Here is an 18047-nt window from a genome sequence, read left to right on the forward strand (position 1 = left end):
CTTTGGAGAGATTCATGAACCGCGATGGCGTCACTTCCGGGGACCTCATCAAGGTGTGTTTCAGGTTGGGCAGGTGAAAATTGGTTGCGCTCACACAACACACCCAGGCGGATACGCGCGTGCGGAAGAGGGACACGCAGCCGGTCGGTTTCTCTCGCTCGGGACGGACGTTCGGAAGGGAACCGGGGGGCCCGCGTGCCGGTTACGGGTGTCCGCGGGTGATGTGCCGGTGACGGAGGCTTCTAATCGGTGAACATGCCGCCCGGTGGTGCGTTCAGGGCCCTGCTGCTCCTGCTCTGCGGGGCGTCCGCTGGTACGTTTCTAAACTTACAATAGAGTTCAGTTCAAATAAAACCGCTAAAACATATTAAATCTCTTTTTTTTTTAAACTTATTATAAGAGTTTAGCATGTTTTGCGACACAGGATTGTGTTTAGCCCCTAAAAGGTGAATGTGTGTGATTTTAACTCTGCTCAGACTAAAGGGTGAATGTGTGTTGGACCTTATTTAAAGCCACTGACCTAAACCTTTTAGTTAAGTTCAGTCTAGATTAATAGGAAATCATAACAGAACAGCAATTTATAATAATTTCCTGGAATAAAGATATTGATTACGTAAGACTGTGTGTGATAACGAGATAATGACTGGAGGTGCGACCAGCTTTGTTTGGTCAAAGGTCAAAAGTCATATTTTTTGGCCATATTTTTCAGAATTTGTCGTCTAGTTTCATGACAATTCAACACATATGAATAAAGACATAGACATCTTTTTGACTCTACGTGTCAGGTGATGGATGCTTCCCACTTTTTACACTTTACAGATGTTCCGAACATATTTTAATTGATCCATCAAACATCGATTGACAAAGTCCATAATGCATATATAGATCTATAATGCATACATGGATATATTGTTCCCGATAATATGAGTCACAGGTACGTGGATGGAACGCTCGAGACGTGTACAGGTTCCAGGTCCAGAGGTTGTTTATGGGCATTTTATAATCACCTGCTTAATGAGTAACCAAACAGGAAACCAGCATTCACAGTGCTGGTGATGTAGAAGAACCTCCAGGAGCATCATAAAGTGAATTGTTGTGGTGTTTCTCAATCGTAAAGCAAAGGCGGTGCAATGTGATGTGTTTGCAGACCAGACGTGAAAGAAAGGGTTCATTTACTCTCCGATCAGATGCGATTGATTGATTGTATTGCTCAAGATTTTTTCTGATTTAGGTAATAATGACCCCAATGGTCGATCATGTGATCAAACGGAGCGCTCCCCTTTCAGCGGAACGGACTTTGTTGAAACAATTTTCAAGTGCACATCCATAGCGTGTTCTAAACATGCGTTGTAGTCCGCTCATGGCGCTGCATAACACAGACATGAGCGCTCATCCCACCCCGTTGGGATGAACCGGAATGCTGAGAGAAACTAAACCACCCGCATCATCCTGAAACTCTCTGGGGTTACGGAACTGATTAAGAACACATTAGAAGAAGAGCGGGTGAGGCTGATGTCAGGAATGCCGCCGGGCGGGAAGATGCTGTGTGTTGTCCTCAGCCGCCATGTGGCAACAGGAAGCATTTGAAGGAGTGTTCCTGATTGACAGTGTTGGGAAATAAGTGTTTTTTTTGCCCGTTCATGGCTGTAACAAGAGAAACAACATGTCTGCACAGATGCGCTTTGGTTCGCTGGGATGTGTGATGACGTCATGCCTCCGTCAGTGACGGATATACGGGATCAATAAGCTCGTAATGACGGTTTTCTTTATTTCCCCCAATGACTTTATTACCTGATCCTGTATCGATCTTATCTTCAAAAACACCCCCCTGATTTTCCCAACATCACTTCAGTAGAAGTATTCTTCAGCTACTTTAAGTGAAACCCATCGTGCGGTCAAACGTTCCCTGCTGATTCCCTCCCGTTCTCCCGCAGCGGCGCCGCCAGGAGGCCTGAATGTCACCTGCCACAACCAGCAGGTGACGGTCAGCTGGGAGGACAGGGGCCCGGGGACCAGCTACACCGTGCGCGTCGAAGGGTCGGCGGGGTGAGAAACGGGCGGCTTTGTTCCCTTGGTTTGATTCATTTAAAATAGCCGTTTGGATTATCGACGGACATCACTGAATAAGGATGATTTATGCCGATGTTTCCAGTGAGAATCAAACACACGTTTGCTGTTGTATAAAAGGATTAACAATCCTAAATTTAATGACAAACCTCCAATTCAACAATATTGCATCTAAGCTACTGTTTACCATCTTTTTTATATTTTGTCTCTGCTTTCATTTATCTTTTTGTACCATCCTCACCTATTGTATTATTCCTCGTCTTTGTTGGTGTCACCAACAAGTTGTTCTGATAATAATAATAATAATAATCAATAGGTAGAATTTCGTGGTGGTCGGTGGTGGGATGACGGACTGTGGTTTGAGGAATGCTAATAATATACTTCCACAAGGGAGCAAGAGAGCGAGACCACGGGGAACCGGTACGATCTGACCCGCTTCGTCTGGGCCTCTGAGGACCGCTCCCTGGGCTTCCACTCCGTCACCGTGACGGCCCACGACGGAGGCAACCAGTCTGAGACGATGGAGTCTGAGACGTTCACCTTTAACCATTTAAAACCAGCTCATATAAAATGTAAGAGACACAAAATCCATGGAGAGCAGATGTGGGCCGTACGTTTGACACCTCCTGCACCAGAGTGTAGTTCAAGTTAGAGAAGAAGACGACGACGACGGATGACTGGACATAAAAGTTGACTCTCTCTTCACAGGTAAATTAGATTTCCCCCCCGTGGACCTGAATGAGGCCAACTCGGAGTTCACGCTGAGTTTCCAGAACCCCCTCCTCTTCTACACAGAGCTGAAGCAAGTCCCCGGGTCGAGTTCGCCCACCTTTACCTTCAATGGTGTAAGTACAATAACGGTGAATTACTGTATTTGGAGGACCTTGTTTTTACGAGGTCGATTCCTTCAGCCCCAAGCAACACAGTTCCATCGAGCAAACGCAAACGACGTCAACCTGCTTTCGGTTCTGTGACCTTTCAGAGCAACTTTTCGGGCGAGTGCCACGCCGACGACAAGAAGTGCAAGCTGACGCTGCCGGGCGGGTTGCCCGCGGGCGAGCGGTGCGTGCAGAGCCTGGACGGGAAGGTGGCCTACGGTTCCCGCTCGATTTCCTTCCGAAAGACGGGCCCCGTCTGTGCCCCCGTCTCTACTGGTGAGTCTGATGAGGGCTTTGAGCCCCACATGAAGGCACCACGTTCTACAAGGTCGTCGCGCTTGTAGGATCTCGTAGGGGAGAGAAAAGTATGAAGTTCCACGAATGGTCTTGAATCTGCGGAGCTAAAAATGTGTCTTTTGTGGATGTCAGATTGGGGCGTGTTGGTGCTGTCTCTGATGCTGCTGCTCTTCTTCATCGTGACCTCTGTGGTGATAGTCCTCATCTGCAGAGTGAAAGCCTGGACCATGAAGAACAACCCGGCAAAGACCCCGGTAAGGGGTCCATATCGCACAAAAATACATCTGCGTAAATTGCGTGGCTTTGGTTGTTGTTTAAAACCCCTTTTTGGTTCTCTGTCTGTCCCCCCCCCGTCTCCTCGTCCACGCAGATCTCACTGGTGCTGGACGCCCATGAGGGGGACATGAGGTACGCACTCGTTTCCCGCGAGGACCTCAGTCCCGTCACAGTGACGGAGAACCAAATCTCCAGAACCCTCCCGGTTTGCTCCGAGGAGGATCTCCGGCTGGACGGGGGGGTCTCAGAGGACGACGGGGGGGTCTCAGAGGACGACTCTGAGGAAACGGAGGCCGAGTCGATTGACTTGCCGCACTACGACCGCAGGCAAATGCTGGAGGTGGACATGGGCGATGGAGACCTTGCCATTGGTTACAGCCACCGACGAGTTGTGACGGCCCCCGGGGACCACGAGAGAGCCGGGGCTCTCGGGGGACATCGGAACGCAAACGGACACTTTGATTTGATTTTCATGGAAATGGCTTAGAGGCCGTAGAAGTGTTGCTGGTGTGCAGCTGCAAGTCAGAAAGGAGCTTTTTTTTTTTTAAACAGTTCAACCAAAGACCTTTTCTCACCTGCCAGTGTCCAGATTACATGAGGGTGAACGTTTTACACAATTCACAGGGACTATTTCTTCAGTGGAAAGTAGTTCTAATGGGAACTATTCATGCAGACGTCCACAGCAAACAGTTTTTATTTATTTATGGAGGGTGAAACTTTAAAATCTGATAATTTTAGTCTCAACAAACCGCAGCCGATTGAAATAAAAGTGCCAATTGAAGGCAGAAGAAGGGATTTGGCTTCACACGTTGTTAAAGTTGATTCACTGTGAACTTTGAAGGAGCCATAAATACATTTTGAGCCTCGTGACCGACACACCTCAGTCCGCTGTTGCCGGGCAACCTGCTGAACTGGATCCACTGGTTTGCGTTTGTTCGTATGTCGGGAAATTTGACTGTTGTTTTGTTTTTTTGTAAATATGGATCTTTACAATCTTTCTGAGGGTTGAACAGGGGTGTGTTTGTTCAGATTTTTTTCAATAAAAGACACAAAACAATATTGATATTCTGATATTCTTTTATAAACTCCAAACTTAAGAGAGAACTCACCTGACTTGAAGGCAGAGCTTTGGCACAAAACAAAATGAGAATAGAAAAGTCTTTCTGATGACTGATACCAGCTCACAGAACAGGTTGATAAAGTTCAGTTCATTGTTTTACTATTGAGGAGCAATAATACCTGCTAAAGTGTGTGTATATACACACACACACGAGTGGAATCAATCCTCTGACTCCCTGCAAGCGTATTTCACTAATTATACAAACTATCGCACGCAGAGTTCCAGACCAACCGTTGGTCATCAGCCTTTAGTTCACCGGCGTGTGTCTGTTTGATTTAAATAAGGTGTTAAAAGCTGCTTGGAGATCCATTATTTAGCAGGACAGACCTGCGGCTAACGCTAACTAGCTTACCTCCTGCTGATTTCAACACAGGTTTGAAATCTACATAAAAAAAGATTGTTTGAGCAGATGTGGTGTAATTTCGGGGGAGTCTCTGACACATCGGTTGTTGGAGGTCACATGGCGTCGGGCGCAGAGATCCACTTCTCGTACTCAGAGCCCCCGATGACTCGAGGAGACTCGAGCCTCCCGGTTTGTCAGCTCCGCTGAATATAAGAGCCGAGTGTCCGCCGCCCGCCACTACAGCTTCAGGCCCGGCGCGTTGGTCCTCAGGTTCACCATCTGCTTCTCCTGCCGCACTCGCTCCTCCTTGAAGGCCATCTTGTTGGCTTTCTTCTCCACTCGCCGCTCCTAGACGACGCGCAGCCAGGAGTCAAACCGTATTCGCTACACATCGTATTCTGCCGTTACCACTTTCTTATCGTGGAAAGGATGAATGGCGGTGAAACACTGAACCACAACACCGGCGTCATAACTTAATCCTTTCCCTGTCAATCACAACGCCCTAAAGCACCTCCCCATGCGTCGTCCTCACCTTGCGCTCCTCTTTGATGGCCTGCTTCCTGGCCTTCCTCTCCTCCGTGCTCTCCTCCTTGTCGCGGGGCAGCGTGGAGACGCGCTGCAGGTCCTGGTCGTTGATCAGCGCCATGCGCTCCGCCTGCTTGGCCGTGAGGCCTTTGGCCGGGAGGACGTCCAGGGGGATCCCCGTCTTCTGGGACACGCGGATCGGCTTCATTCGGGGACGGAGGGGAGGCGAGAGACGGGATTCAGAGTGTGTGTGTGTGTGTGTGTGTTCATCCGGAGCCTCACAAACGCTAATTCATTCATGCAAAGATACAGGGGAGTAACAGCTAAATGAAATGACTCTCTCTGGGCTAGCTGTTAGCGCTGTTAGCTCACGCCCAGCACTGGTAGCTTTGTTAGCCGCGAGCCGTCGGCTTTAGTCAAGCGGAACATTTCTAGGTTCTGAAGAGCAGCTGGACGGGTCCGGATGGTGAAGAGGACAGAAGAAAGCGCCGTCTTACCTTTGGTGGGTCTTGAATGATTTTGGGTCTGTTGTATATGTTGGAATATGTACCTGAGGGGAAAACCAGAAACATCCCGCAGTCAGAATGAAGAAGATCATTAACAGTCAAGTGTCCCGCGTCTTAAAACGCAGCACACAGGAAACCGGTTCTGTGCTTATATTTACTGTCAGTGGTACTCGAGTTGATGCAGACCGACACATCTCACTCTACTCTGCAGCGTTTATGACTGTTAAGCTTTGTTAGGAGCCGCTGGTGAGTCACGGCCTCCAATGAGATCTTCCTCTTTACTGTGCTTTAAATGGCATGGATAGTATTTTTAGACAAGTCCATTCATGCTCAAACAGTCCGTCTAATTAGACCCTGACAGGAAGCGTGACTTCCTGTGTGTGTGTGCGCGTGTGTGTGTGTGTGTGTGTGCGTCTCACTCGAGTCCCAGTCTATGAGAACGCACAGGTTTGATTGGCCGAGTTGCATCGTGTGACTGGCCGTGGGTTTCCAGTGCCGTAAAGAAGAGAAGATCATTCATAGACCTCTTGAAGTCGGGCCCCTTGTTAGTTGACAAATGGGCTGTTTTGGTTTTAGTCGACTAATATTTCTTAATAGGATTCGCCTGTTTTCACGTTATTAAAACGTGAATCTGTCGATGAATCACTGATTGATTGGAGAACTCAAACGTGTGAACGTTGCTCACATTTTAGTTCCACCTCTGTAGCTCGAGGATTTGTTTCATGAGTCAAAGAGGATTTAAACTCACTGATGATGGTTTCACAATCCCACTTCTCGTCCTGAGCCCAGACGACTATTCTCTCCATCTCTTCCTCATTGTCCTCGTCGTCTTCATCGTCCTCCTCCTTCAGGACGGGGAGTTCTTTCGGACCCATTTCATCGAGCTTCAAGTGGCTAAACCGCAAAATAAGGCGAGAGTTGGTCGGCCGGCTTGAAAAGCTTTTTTTTTTGTTGTTGTTGCTAAAAACACAACGTGGTGCAGCATCGACGGCCACCAGGCGAACGCAGGCTCACTCTTTGTGCTTCTGGACGAAGTAGTCCTTGATGACCTCCTCCAGGCGCGCGCTGTCCGGCTGGATGGAGCCCTCCAGCTCGGCGTTGTCCAGGGCGCCGATCTCGTCGTCGTCAAACTGCTCGTAGAACTGAAGAGACGCATCGAGACACTCGGTCAGCGGGGGGAGGAACCTGCTGCCGTTCCCACCGTCTTGCACTTCAAAACGGTAAATGACTGGCATGAAGACGCTAAAGGGGCGCGGCGCTGACCTTCTCGAAGCGGTCGTCCAGCAGGGTGAGCTGCTCGTTCCTCCTCATCACGGACGACGTCATCGAGTACTCCGTGAAGCGGCTCTTCGTCTCCTCGTCCATGAACAGGAACTCTCGAGCGCGGCGCCCCAGGTCCTCGTCGCCCGAGAGCCCCCCCTCGGAGCCGAAGTCCCCTTCCTCGTCCGTGTCCTCCCACTCGTCGTCGTCGTCGTCCTCGTCGCCGCTGTCACCTCTTGACACACAGACGCACGGCGCCACTTTTTAAAAAAGGGCGAGTTTAAAATAATAAAACCAGGAGAAAGACGGCTTGACGTTGGGCTTCTTACTCGCCGGCTGCGCTCGCTGTGTTCGCTCGGGCGATGAAGTCGTCGTCGAGCAGGTTGTCGGGGTCGTCGAAGTCAAAGTCCTCGTCCAGAGCGGCCACGATGTCGGGGTCCATGTCCAGACGAGGTCCTGCGGGGAAACACAGGGGCGAGACCGTGAAGGCAGCTTTATTCAAACTGCACACGTCGGGGGGCAAACAAACAGCAGCAAACGTTTCATCGCCACACGGAGCCGAGGCACAGATCCAGATGTGAACGATGGAGATCCAGAACAGCGATGAATCAAATCCAAAAATGTAATATACAATATGTACATTTACAATGATACGTTTGTCAACTAAACTATTTTTTACTTTTACTTTGAAAACCCAGACGTTTTTCTCTGTAGTTCCATTTTGAGGCGAGGACGTTTACCTGAGATGGGAGCGGCTTTGTTCAGGAGTCCCACCTTCTCTTCAAACTCTGAGGCGAACACGGAGGACGGCAGGTTGATGGAAGCGGCTTGAACGTCCTACAGGAAACATTTCAGAGGAAGCTTTCAACATTACGCAGAGATGGTTTTACTCAGTGACCTTTGGTGTGAATGAAAGATTGACCTCCAGGATCCAAGGTCAATACTTAAATTTCTATATTTAAGAGGTCTAATTCATGGTTGTTGAAACCCTTCTTGAAAACAAGGAGGACCAATGGAAAATAATTAAACATCAAAACCCGAAAGGACACTAAAATATAATTAAACATTCCTCAAAATCTTTCCAGCTGTGGAAAAATATGTTTCATTTTTCCACTAACTCAGGAGTCGACTTACAAGAACGTCCCGGTCCTCCTCGTCATCGTCGTCGTCGTCGCCACGGAGACGTAGCGTTGGCCTGTTGCCGTGCGCCGGTTCGTCCGCCACCAGCTCGGCCGTGGGTGCCGCCTCCTTCAGGTGCTGCAGGTAGTTGTAGTCGTCATCAAAGAAAACGCCAAACTCCCTCTGCTCCTCGCGCCTCTTGTCCGGTTCAACCTGGGAGACATCGAAGGATGAAAATACTGAATATAATCCAGAAAAAAAAAAACATTTCAAAAGGAACATTTATCTTAAAAACAACAACGGAGTGAATGGTTACCTTGTTGGCGTGCAGCAGGACGTGCTGGGGGGCTTTCTCATCTGCAGCCAGAGGGTCCCTCTGACTCCTGTGGACGAGGTGAAAGGTCACGGCCTTCTTCTTGTCGATGAACGACTTCTTCTTTCGGTGAGGCTGAAAGAGACAAACAAGACACCTGGTTGATCTGGCGCGTTAACTTCTTTCCCCTTGTTGGGATCCATCAGTGAGAAGCTCTTACTACACACAACAGTAGACGGTTACCTCATCGGTCGGTTTGTAACGTTATACGTTTTAGATTTCAACATTATTGTAATGACTTTGTCTTCATCAAACATGGGCCGAATGAACAATACACGTGAGAAATAATAGAATAAACGAACAGCGAACCAACAACACAACGGACACTTAGCTAACGATGTATTCTTTTATCGGTACAGTGTTTTTTAAAGCACGTCGGCGACGTTAGCCGCTGTTAGCTATATGGGTTAGCGTAGGTTTAAAAACGTAATTTTACCATGTTGTGATAGAATCTGTCCCGCTGACCTCCAACTAATCGGGTTTAATGACACTGAAACCTCAAACAACAGGCGGCAGAAAACTGATATCCGTTTAAATCCAGAATGTCTAGTTGTTGTTGTTAATCCACGCTGGGTTCTCCTTCACCATGCTGCTTCGACCATTGCTGGAAAGAACCATTTCGGTGAAACCGCGGGGGGGTGTAAAGGATATCAATCTGATTAATGTGGAAAGCTCACGGGATTAGTTTACATTTTTCTTGTGATTCATAATTTATATTAAAGCTTGTGTTCGTATTAGTGTATTAATGTAATTCATGTAATTATACAATAGGTATTCCCTCACTGAGCATTGTTTATGATTGGTATAGTCCACATCGTTCTCTCTTCGTGTACCGTTGACGGACAACCGGTTTATAGGCGCGTTACCGCCACCTGCTGGACAGGAGCGTATAGCGCAGCATTCGACTGTGGTCTTTTCATGGGATTTGTAGATGATAAAATAATATAGAATTTCACCACACTTATTCTCTTAAACCTGAACTTTTCCCAAAGCAGCCTGTGACATGAGTGACTATTTAGCAGACGCATGCATTCATTCTCTTCCACGCCTATGCTTCGTGGGCAGAAACTCAAAAGGTATTTCCCATCAAAACATCACACCGGTGTTATTCCATATCGAATCATCAGCGTCTGTGGAACGTTTCCTGTTGGTCCAGTTCGATCAACATTCTTACTTTCTCTCAAAGCGATACCTTCACCTACAATCTACAACTCGCACGTCTACATTCACGCTGATTGTTCTCATTTTTATGTTCCATATGTTTATTATCTGATTATTAAAACAACACCGCAAAACACAAACAGATTCCTGCTCTATGCTAATGCATGTTTAATTTGATCTACCTTTATTTGATTTGGTTACTGTGCTTATTATTAGCATTTTAGCATGTTAGTACTTTTGGTACATTAAATACATTTTGCTGTTTGTTGTTTTATGCAAAACTTTGAATGCAAGACTTTTAATAGAATATTTTTTTACTTACTATTAAATGATAAATCCAATATTACCGTGGAAACAATGTTTCCTAGATTGAATTAATAGAACCATCCATAAAACTTTAGAGAAGATTACTGAACTCTTCTTGGTTAAAAAGTAAATCACATGTAATTAACTTTTTCTCCCATCCTGTGAGGCTTAATGTATCAGACTCACTGACTATTGAGGTGTTTTAGTTATAAATATATATATCTATAGTCTCAATAACTTCACTCCAAATCAGATGTTTTGTTCAAAGTTTATTTCCATTCACACAGAAAGCAGAGAAAAAAAATGTTTTGTCCAAAAGCACCAGTTAGCAAATTTTTAACAATGGATCCCAACGTTCCAACTCTGCAGCGCAGAAAGCATCTCACATTATTAAACCAAAAAACAGAGTCTGAAGATTGATCAGGCTTCTTCTCTTCTCCTGTCGGCCTTCAGACGTTCATCGACAGCATCAGGAACTGTGAGAACAAACAAATAAAGTCCCAGGATCAACATCTCCGTTCAGTTGAGTGTTAAGAGAGAGGAACTGGGTGGAGCCGAGACTTCAGGTGAGAGAGGTGACCGGGATCACGCGGTGATGTCACATGGAGCTGTTTTTACCTGCATGATGTTCATGTTCACTCGCCCTCGTTGGGATGTGTCCAGAACCTGGAAGGCTCCTGGTGAAGAGGAAGAGTTTCAGCTCAAAGTGGCAAATAACTCCCGTCAAATGATTGATATATCTCTAGATATACACTATCTATTATTATGTATTCTATACTTATTTTGCTTTGGAAATATATAAAGGATTATTTTGCCTTATCTAATTTGATTTACTTTTATTTTTTATTATGTAGTAAATATGCTCATTTGATTTGAATTGCTTGAATTTATTTAAATATTAGTTAATTTTTTTGTATCCGTTTTCTGTTGTTGTATTTTTATTTCAACTTTCTTGTTCTCATAAATTATCCGAACATATAAATCACTTTTAAATTGCTCAACTTGTATTCAAAAAGTGTTTTATTATCATCCTGTTTTATTATTCACTATTAATCTCTAGTTATTCTTCTCTAGTTTATTTTATATTTTAATCTCGCCCCCGGAAGTATCAGTAAAGGTTTATCTCACATTAAACAATTCATCAAATTATCGCATAAACGTGCGTCTGAGTCTTGACTCATCACCGGTAACCAACGGTTACCGCATCCCTCCGAGGCGGTGGTTGTCGGGGTTACTACAGTCATGGTGCAGCTGAAAGATCTGATCCCAACGTACTGAACATGTTCTCCAGGCGGACGATGCAGGTGAGGTAGTCGTCGAAGTCGATGTCGTATTTGTCGTCAGCGAACCTCAAGCCGATGAGCTGCAGCAGCTGGTTGTTCAGCTGCATTCCTTCACGGGAGGGATTTACACACCAACGCAGGATCATCCAAAGCCCAACGGTTTGATTCATTCTTACATATACAGATGTCAAGCGTGTGTTTATAGCAGAATTCCACTCGTCGCCATTCGGTCGACTCTCACCTGCAGCTTTGAGAGCGCTGCGGAGCTCGTAGGACGACATCTTCCCCGAGCGGTCGGTGTCAAAGGCCAAGAAGAGCATCTGGAGGCACAGAAATCACCGGCTGATTCATGGCAAAAAATACAGGAAGAGAACTGACGACAATTATTGCAATAAGTATAATTATGAGGTGCTTTTATTTTATAGTTTTACTTCCACACAACACAGATTATTAATACAAAATATAAAAAAAAAACATTTTTGTTGAATCATTCAATTGTTGAATGACTTTTTATCGATGACAGTTGTACTTGTACTTTGGTAAATTCTAGCACTTCTTCCACCTGATTCCCACTTTTAAATGATGAATGAAAACGTACGATCCACTTCTTCATCTTTTCCCAGAAGACCTTGAACTCCTGGAACTCCAGCTGCCCCGTGTTGTCCACCTGGTGCTCTGTCAAGGACAAAAACGTTCCAAAAGCATCCTGCTCTCCTCTCTGTTAAAACCAACTCCTCTGATCACTAGTCTGCGCTTTGTCCCGGTGCATGTTTGCTTATGTGGCCTGAGATCAGAGTCACTGAGTGACGTGGGAGGATACATCCATCAGGTTGATGATGCTGTGGCAGGTGCTCAGACTCAGGCCGTCGAATTTGATCTCTTTTCCTGAAAGAGAAACAGATTTGGAACAGTTTTTAACTGCCACCAACGCCGTAAAACATGGAAACAAATGTACAGAAACTTGTTGTACAAGATTAAAGTTAACTACAGTTAAATTAAAGGTGCCAAATACACTATTTTGCCATTAAATCATTTCTGCATGTATAATTCTGTTTGGTTTAAGAGTAAAACAAGCTTCTTCCGTGCTTTTTTTATTCAATGGCACAAAGGTTTGAGGTTTTTTCATCTCGTGGCATCTTGAAATGGATCAATATCTATTCATCGAGGCCTATAGCCACCAATAAATGCAGGAAACTGAAGGGACGAACAGTGAACCCGAGACTCACGTCTGCTGAGGACGCCGTTGAGCATCTGCTGCAGCTCTCTGACAGAGATGGCCTGGTCCTGGAGACACAGCGGGGGTTCAAGTCAACTTAGTTCATACAAAACCACAGTGTCGGTCGGCACAGTGCCGCTATACCAACAATAGCATTGTTGCACAATGTTAAATCTGCATTATTTAAACGTATGTCCACTAGATGAATGCAAGTTCAATATTTTCTCCCTTTTAGCTCCGTTTTTGGGCTCCACCTCCTTTTTTGGGAGGGAATTATCTTTCTAATCTCGATAATTTTGCATACTGAGACGCGAGAATCATTTGGATTTCTCTGAGGTCTGCTGCACCAAAGTAAAAAGAAAGTGCCGTCGTTATAGACAGACAGCTTAAGTAAATGTTGCGTGAATAGAAGCGAACATTAAATGCAGTAAAAAGCTGAAGGAGCGCAGCTGAGAAAACGGTTCGTAAAAAAAGCGTGAAAACAACTCGGACCGGACGACGCCTTTCTTCTTTCATTGGTCTATTTTTAGACCAATAAAAGAGGAAGCTGGACTCAAAAAACACCGGCGCTGACCACAACGTCCATTTACTCCTCCGCCATTCCCATCGACATCATGCACGCAGACAGATGTTTCCTTACGTCTCCGGCCAGCTGTTCGAACAGCCTCCTCAGGCCTTTCTCCTCGTCGGACTCGTCCTCTGGGGCAGAGGGGGGGGGCGGCTGGCGGGAACAACAACACAGCAGCGTCAGTACCAGCCGGCGGGGGGGGGGGGTTGGTGTCATTGATCGTGTGAGCTACTCACATCTGGGAGGTCAGCGTCAACGTTGCTCCCCATCTCGCTGTGGAGCACAAACGCGCGTTGAGATGTTGCGCTTTGCCGTACATTTCCGTCTTCTAAAAATTGAATTAAACCGTTGCGAATGTGGTGCCACGCGAGTCCTCGGGGGTCACTCACAGAGCTTCGGCCTTCTTCTCCGAGAAGACCCTGACGATGAAGTCGGCCTCGTGGTGCGGCTGGAAGGTGGTCGGGACCAGCAGGTAGCTGCCGGGAGGCAGCGTGAAGCGCTCCGATATCTCCCGCACGTTGATGTAGGTCCTGCTGCGAGCTTTGGACGCGTTGTAGCGGAAGAAGTCTTTCCCCAGTTGGTCCTCGTCCTCCGGAGCCTGAACGGAGAGAGACGAGAAGTTTAATTCAGCTCGTTCCAACGTGAGATGGTCGACTGGTAAAACAATGGGCCCTTAAGGTCCATTTAGTTGCTGTCCTGGAGCTTTCTGTCAGATCAACTGATCTTCTGCAGCAGATGGACATCACTCCACCGTCTAGAATTGTAGTTTTTAAAGCCTTTTAAAGCATTTCAGGGTTGAAAGTGTTTGAAGGTCCAGAGTGAACTTCCAACACACTCAAATCGTAAGAGGTTCATCTTAAATGTAGAAGCTTTCTGAGCAAAGCCAAATTTTAGTTGTAATGTTAATTTACTTTAAACCAATGCAGGAAACGCCTGAACGCATCTTCATTAAAGTAAGGAGTCTCTCTTGCTGACCTCGTACACGGCGAAGCCGATGGTCTCCATGTCCATGCCCTCCTTCCTCAGCTTCCTCCTGTTCTTCTGCATCAGCGCGATCACCACGCTGCACACGTCGTCGTCGTCGTCGGCGTCCTCCAGCTTCAGCTTGAACTGCGGGTTGGTCCAGAAGGTGTCTGCGCGTTGGAGACCCACAGATGTGAACGGCGGGTTTTTTTGACGACAAAAAGGGCGCACGGAACATTCCGTCAGGGTTCCTTTCTCACCGATGAAGTTCCTGCAGCCTCCGGCGGTGGAGCCGCGGATCCAGTTCCCCTCGAACATGCTGACCGCCCACTGGCGCTTGGAGTCGTCGGTCAGGTCGTCGGGGGTCATGTTGCAGATCTCCACCTTGTCGTAGTTCTTCTTGAAGTCGCTGAACTCCATCCTGGTGTAACGAGGCGTAATGAGGTAAAGACGGCGGGATAACGGAGGTTTGGGAGTCTGGATGGAGTCGCCGCTACTTCACATTTAGTCTGAACTCTGCATCTCTCTTAACGCAGAGACGTTGCAGGCAGGTAAAAGGGCGTCATTGGTGTTAAAAGGGGGCGGAGTCATGACGTGGACTCACCAGAATTCCCCGTCGTCTGAAAGCTGCAGGAGGCGATTTTTATCACCGCTGTCAACGTAATTCCACTCTCTGGATCTGAAACGGACCCGAGACGAAAATCAATCCGTCGCAATCTCAGCGACAAGAACTGACGCAAAACACACGACTGAGTTTTAAAGGGAAGGACTTCAGTTTGAGCGGGAAAGGTCGTTTGATGGGGCGATGGAGACAAACAGAAATATGTTTTGTTGTGCTTCATGCTCACCCGTCACTCCAGGGCCCGTTCCACTCCACCTGACCCCACGGGTTCCTCACCCGGATCAGCTGGACCGTCTTACCTCGGAAGTTCACCTGAAATGTCGAGAGGTGGAACTAAATCAAAGCTGAACGACAAACCAGACGCGAGTTTCTCGCGCGTTCTCAGCTGTGGGTTCAGAGGCGCGTGAAGCGCAGTTTCACCTCCTCCAGGCTCGTGATGGAGTACGCGTGACCCTTCACCAGGCCCGTGGTGGTCTTGGCCTCGGACTCGGCAGAGCTGGTGATCTGGAGGAAAACAAGACGGCGCCCAGAGACGGGTTTGAACCGGAGGAACTTTAGGTACTAAACCTCCGTTCAGGTACGAAAGATGGTAAAGAAAAAATCAATCCTCACGTCGATGGAGCATCCCATCATGGAGCCTCTGTCCAGCGCCTTCTTCATGATCGAGAACAGGTTGTCCGGGCAGTTCTTGGTCTCGTAATTTTCCCCGACCCCGCCGGTGAAATCCTCCATGGCCTCCATGGTGCTGCCGCCCTTCAGGGACTCGTAGCTGCCGTGCAGTCTGAAAGAAACGGGAAAAGCGGCGTCAGAGGCCAGACTCAGGCTTTGCGTGTTCACGCCTCCCGGGAGAGGAACCGTAGAGGGTTTCTGGTGACCCGGTTGCAGCGCTCAGTCCACGGACATCCCCACTCACTTGGCGTAGGCCTTCTCCAGCAGGGCGCTCCAGAACTCGTCGTTGGAGGCGGAGTGCAGCATGATGAGCTTGTTTCGGACCACCGGCAGCCGGTCGTCCACCACCACGTCCAGCCACCGGTTGTGACTCCAGAACTGAGGGACAGACGGAGGCCGTGAGCGACTCAACACCTCGCCGTTCGCCCTCTCCATTCAACCCTCCGCTACTCTCGCAAGAGCAGCGAGGTGAGAGTAGTCACGTTTAAATTACGGCAAAATGATGTAAAGCGATTCAGAGATCCCTTTAAGCCGCAATATCTCTGAACCAACAATAAAATGATACTTTTAGGGAGAGAATTCCGGCCTTTGTGAATAAAAACGATCAGGTAAGTGAAGTTATTTGTTGGTATTTCACATTTATTAATCATCATCTCAATACACTACAATCTCCGTAAATATACATGAATACTAATTTGGGGATTATGGTTGTTTGGGAGGAGTGTGGGAAATGCACAGGTTTTAGAACATTAAACCCTTGCATTGGATTATCAAACTAAAGGAGTTTTGAACATCAAATGTACGCTATGACCTCGTAGGTTCTTCATCCGATGAGCCGCTCACCTGGAAGTGGAAGATGCCGGCGTATCTGCGGTCAAAGTCCTGGTCGGGGGGGACGACCCGGGCCAGGGCTTCTTTTTTGAGGGTCAAGGACGCGATGGCCGCCAGTAGCCAGCAGTCACCTGTGGTGACGAAACAGGTGCATCATGGGTAAGAGAGTGAAACACGCGCGCAATCCACTGGGGCTCGGCGGAGGGGGGGGGACCAACCGAGCTGTCCTTGGCAGATGTCCGTCCTGTCTGCGCCGCCCACGATGAACTTTGGGTCTTTGCAGATCTCCTGTGGAGAAACCCGGAAAGGAACAGGTGGGTTTATTTAAGAAAAGGGTCAAGTGCCTCCCCAAGGGCGTGCTCGCATTCCACGCACGTCAACCAACACACGGGCGCTTCCCGAGCGACGCCCGAGAGAGAAATGTGGAGTCGTCACAAACACGACGCGTGGGTTCGACAGGTGAAACCGCTGCGCGCACACAATGGGGACAAGCGAGACGGGACAGCCGTCTCAGTTTTTATCTGATCGGCCCAAAACCAAGCGTGAGGCGCCGGCGTTTCGCAGGTAGCGAAGGCGGCGGCGCGTGGGGATGGAGTCTGCGCTCGGCTCTTATTTGCACAGTTTGCTCGCAGAACCGGTTTCGCAGCTCCGACGGGATCGAAACTTCGAATGAACTCACGCCGTTTTCATCCGAGGCGTTAAATAATTGCTCCACGCGGCACAACGCTCGTTCGCCCAACCGCAACCCAGCCAGTCTGTCCTGTTAGAATCTTCAATATGACGACAAACAAAGACCAGTAAAGCACGTCTCACCCAGTAGAACGTTAAACCAGAGGATCACTGGGAAACACAACTTTTCACCCATTTCAGAAGCTTGGATCGCAGAGAACTGAACCCATTTGGACACTTTTCTAGTCCTTCGTTCATTCCTCTACAGAAAGACCCCCCCCCCCCCCCCCCCCTCGTACCTTGGGCCTCTTCCATTCGATGTTGACCGGGACGCTCTCGCTGAAGTACAGCGAGGAGTCGGCGGCGGGGAAGTCCTGGTCCTCGAACAGAACCCCCTTCTGCAGGCACTCGTGCCTCAGCTCCTCGAAGGACTTGCCGTCCGACTGCGTGTCCTCGGCCCGCTCGGGGCCGGCGCCGGAGCCCCGGCCCGACAGGGTGGACTGGAGGGGCATCGTCTGCTGGAGGGGAGAGACGCTCAGTGAGAGACGCCGGGTGCTGTGTGATGGAGGGAGCGTGAGTGAGTGAGTGAGTGATGCAGGGACCAGCCAGTCGGGTCGGTACGTGTGGGGCGCACGCCCTCCTGACGGGAACCGGTTTGTCCTCCTGTGGCAGTGACCTCGCCCAGCTGACTCTCTCCCTCTCTCTCGCTCTCTCTCCAAGAAGTCATTCCTGGTGGCTGAGTAGATGAATTATTAAATGTCTTAATGTGTTCTGACTCCAATCTGCGTCTCTGAACGGGAACTTTTGGTGCACAGAAGTGTTGTTGGTACTTTTTGGACCTTTAATGGATCCACACATCTGTATTATAATAAAGTGTATTTATACAACCATCTGTACTGTAAACCTCTGACCCATTATCCAGCCTGTAGTATATATGTGTATTTACTGCATAACTCACCTGAGTTCATTCATTCATGCTATGAATTATGTTTAGA

General features: G+C 48.0%; 3 protein-coding genes across 3 annotated transcripts; 1 reads left to right on the forward strand and 2 right to left on the reverse strand.

The window, feature by feature from the left end:
• The first annotated feature begins 52 nt into the window (after positions 1-52).
• ifngr1 (interferon gamma receptor 1) lies at positions 53-4575 on the forward strand. Its single transcript, XM_040187193.2, has 7 exons — positions 53-313; positions 1935-2046; positions 2458-2639; positions 2776-2912; positions 3050-3221; positions 3375-3496; positions 3613-4575. Exons 1-7 carry the CDS (start codon positions 256-258, stop codon positions 4003-4005), a joined length of 1176 nt encoding a protein of 391 aa, XP_040043127.2. The 5' UTR covers positions 53-255; the 3' UTR covers positions 4006-4575.
• A 2-nt stretch (positions 4576-4577) lies between these two features.
• On the reverse strand, positions 4578-9463 carry ltv1 (LTV1 ribosome biogenesis factor). The gene is made up of 11 exons (XM_040187192.2): positions 9201-9463; positions 8708-8839; positions 8407-8604; positions 8013-8109; positions 7602-7728; positions 7276-7507; positions 7027-7154; positions 6761-6906; positions 6004-6056; positions 5514-5708; positions 4578-5329 (listed from the first exon to the last, which is right to left on the reverse strand). The coding sequence occupies exons 1-11, from the start codon at positions 9201-9203 to the stop codon at positions 5219-5221; spliced, it is 1422 nt and encodes a 473-aa protein (XP_040043126.2). The 5' UTR covers positions 9204-9463; the 3' UTR covers positions 4578-5218.
• A 1024-nt stretch (positions 9464-10487) lies between these two features.
• Positions 10488-17709, reverse strand: capn9 (calpain 9). Its single transcript, XM_040186799.2, has 20 exons — positions 17352-17709; positions 16602-16671; positions 16396-16514; positions 15797-15930; positions 15496-15664; positions 15304-15387; positions 15110-15195; positions 14866-14940; positions 14522-14682; positions 14274-14431; positions 13688-13896; positions 13535-13571; positions 13371-13451; positions 12741-12798; positions 12335-12399; positions 12113-12181; positions 11756-11834; positions 11507-11623; positions 10850-10908; positions 10488-10707 (listed from the first exon to the last, which is right to left on the reverse strand). The coding sequence occupies exons 1-20, from the start codon at positions 17562-17564 to the stop codon at positions 10681-10683; spliced, it is 2070 nt and encodes a 689-aa protein (XP_040042733.2). The 5' UTR covers positions 17565-17709; the 3' UTR covers positions 10488-10680.
• Positions 17710-18047: the final 338 nt, after the last annotated feature.

This window comes from Gasterosteus aculeatus, chromosome 9, assembly GCF_964276395.1.
Source record: "Gasterosteus aculeatus chromosome 9, fGasAcu3.hap1.1, whole genome shotgun sequence".
Taxonomy (NCBI): domain Eukaryota; kingdom Metazoa; phylum Chordata; class Actinopteri; order Perciformes; family Gasterosteidae; genus Gasterosteus; species Gasterosteus aculeatus.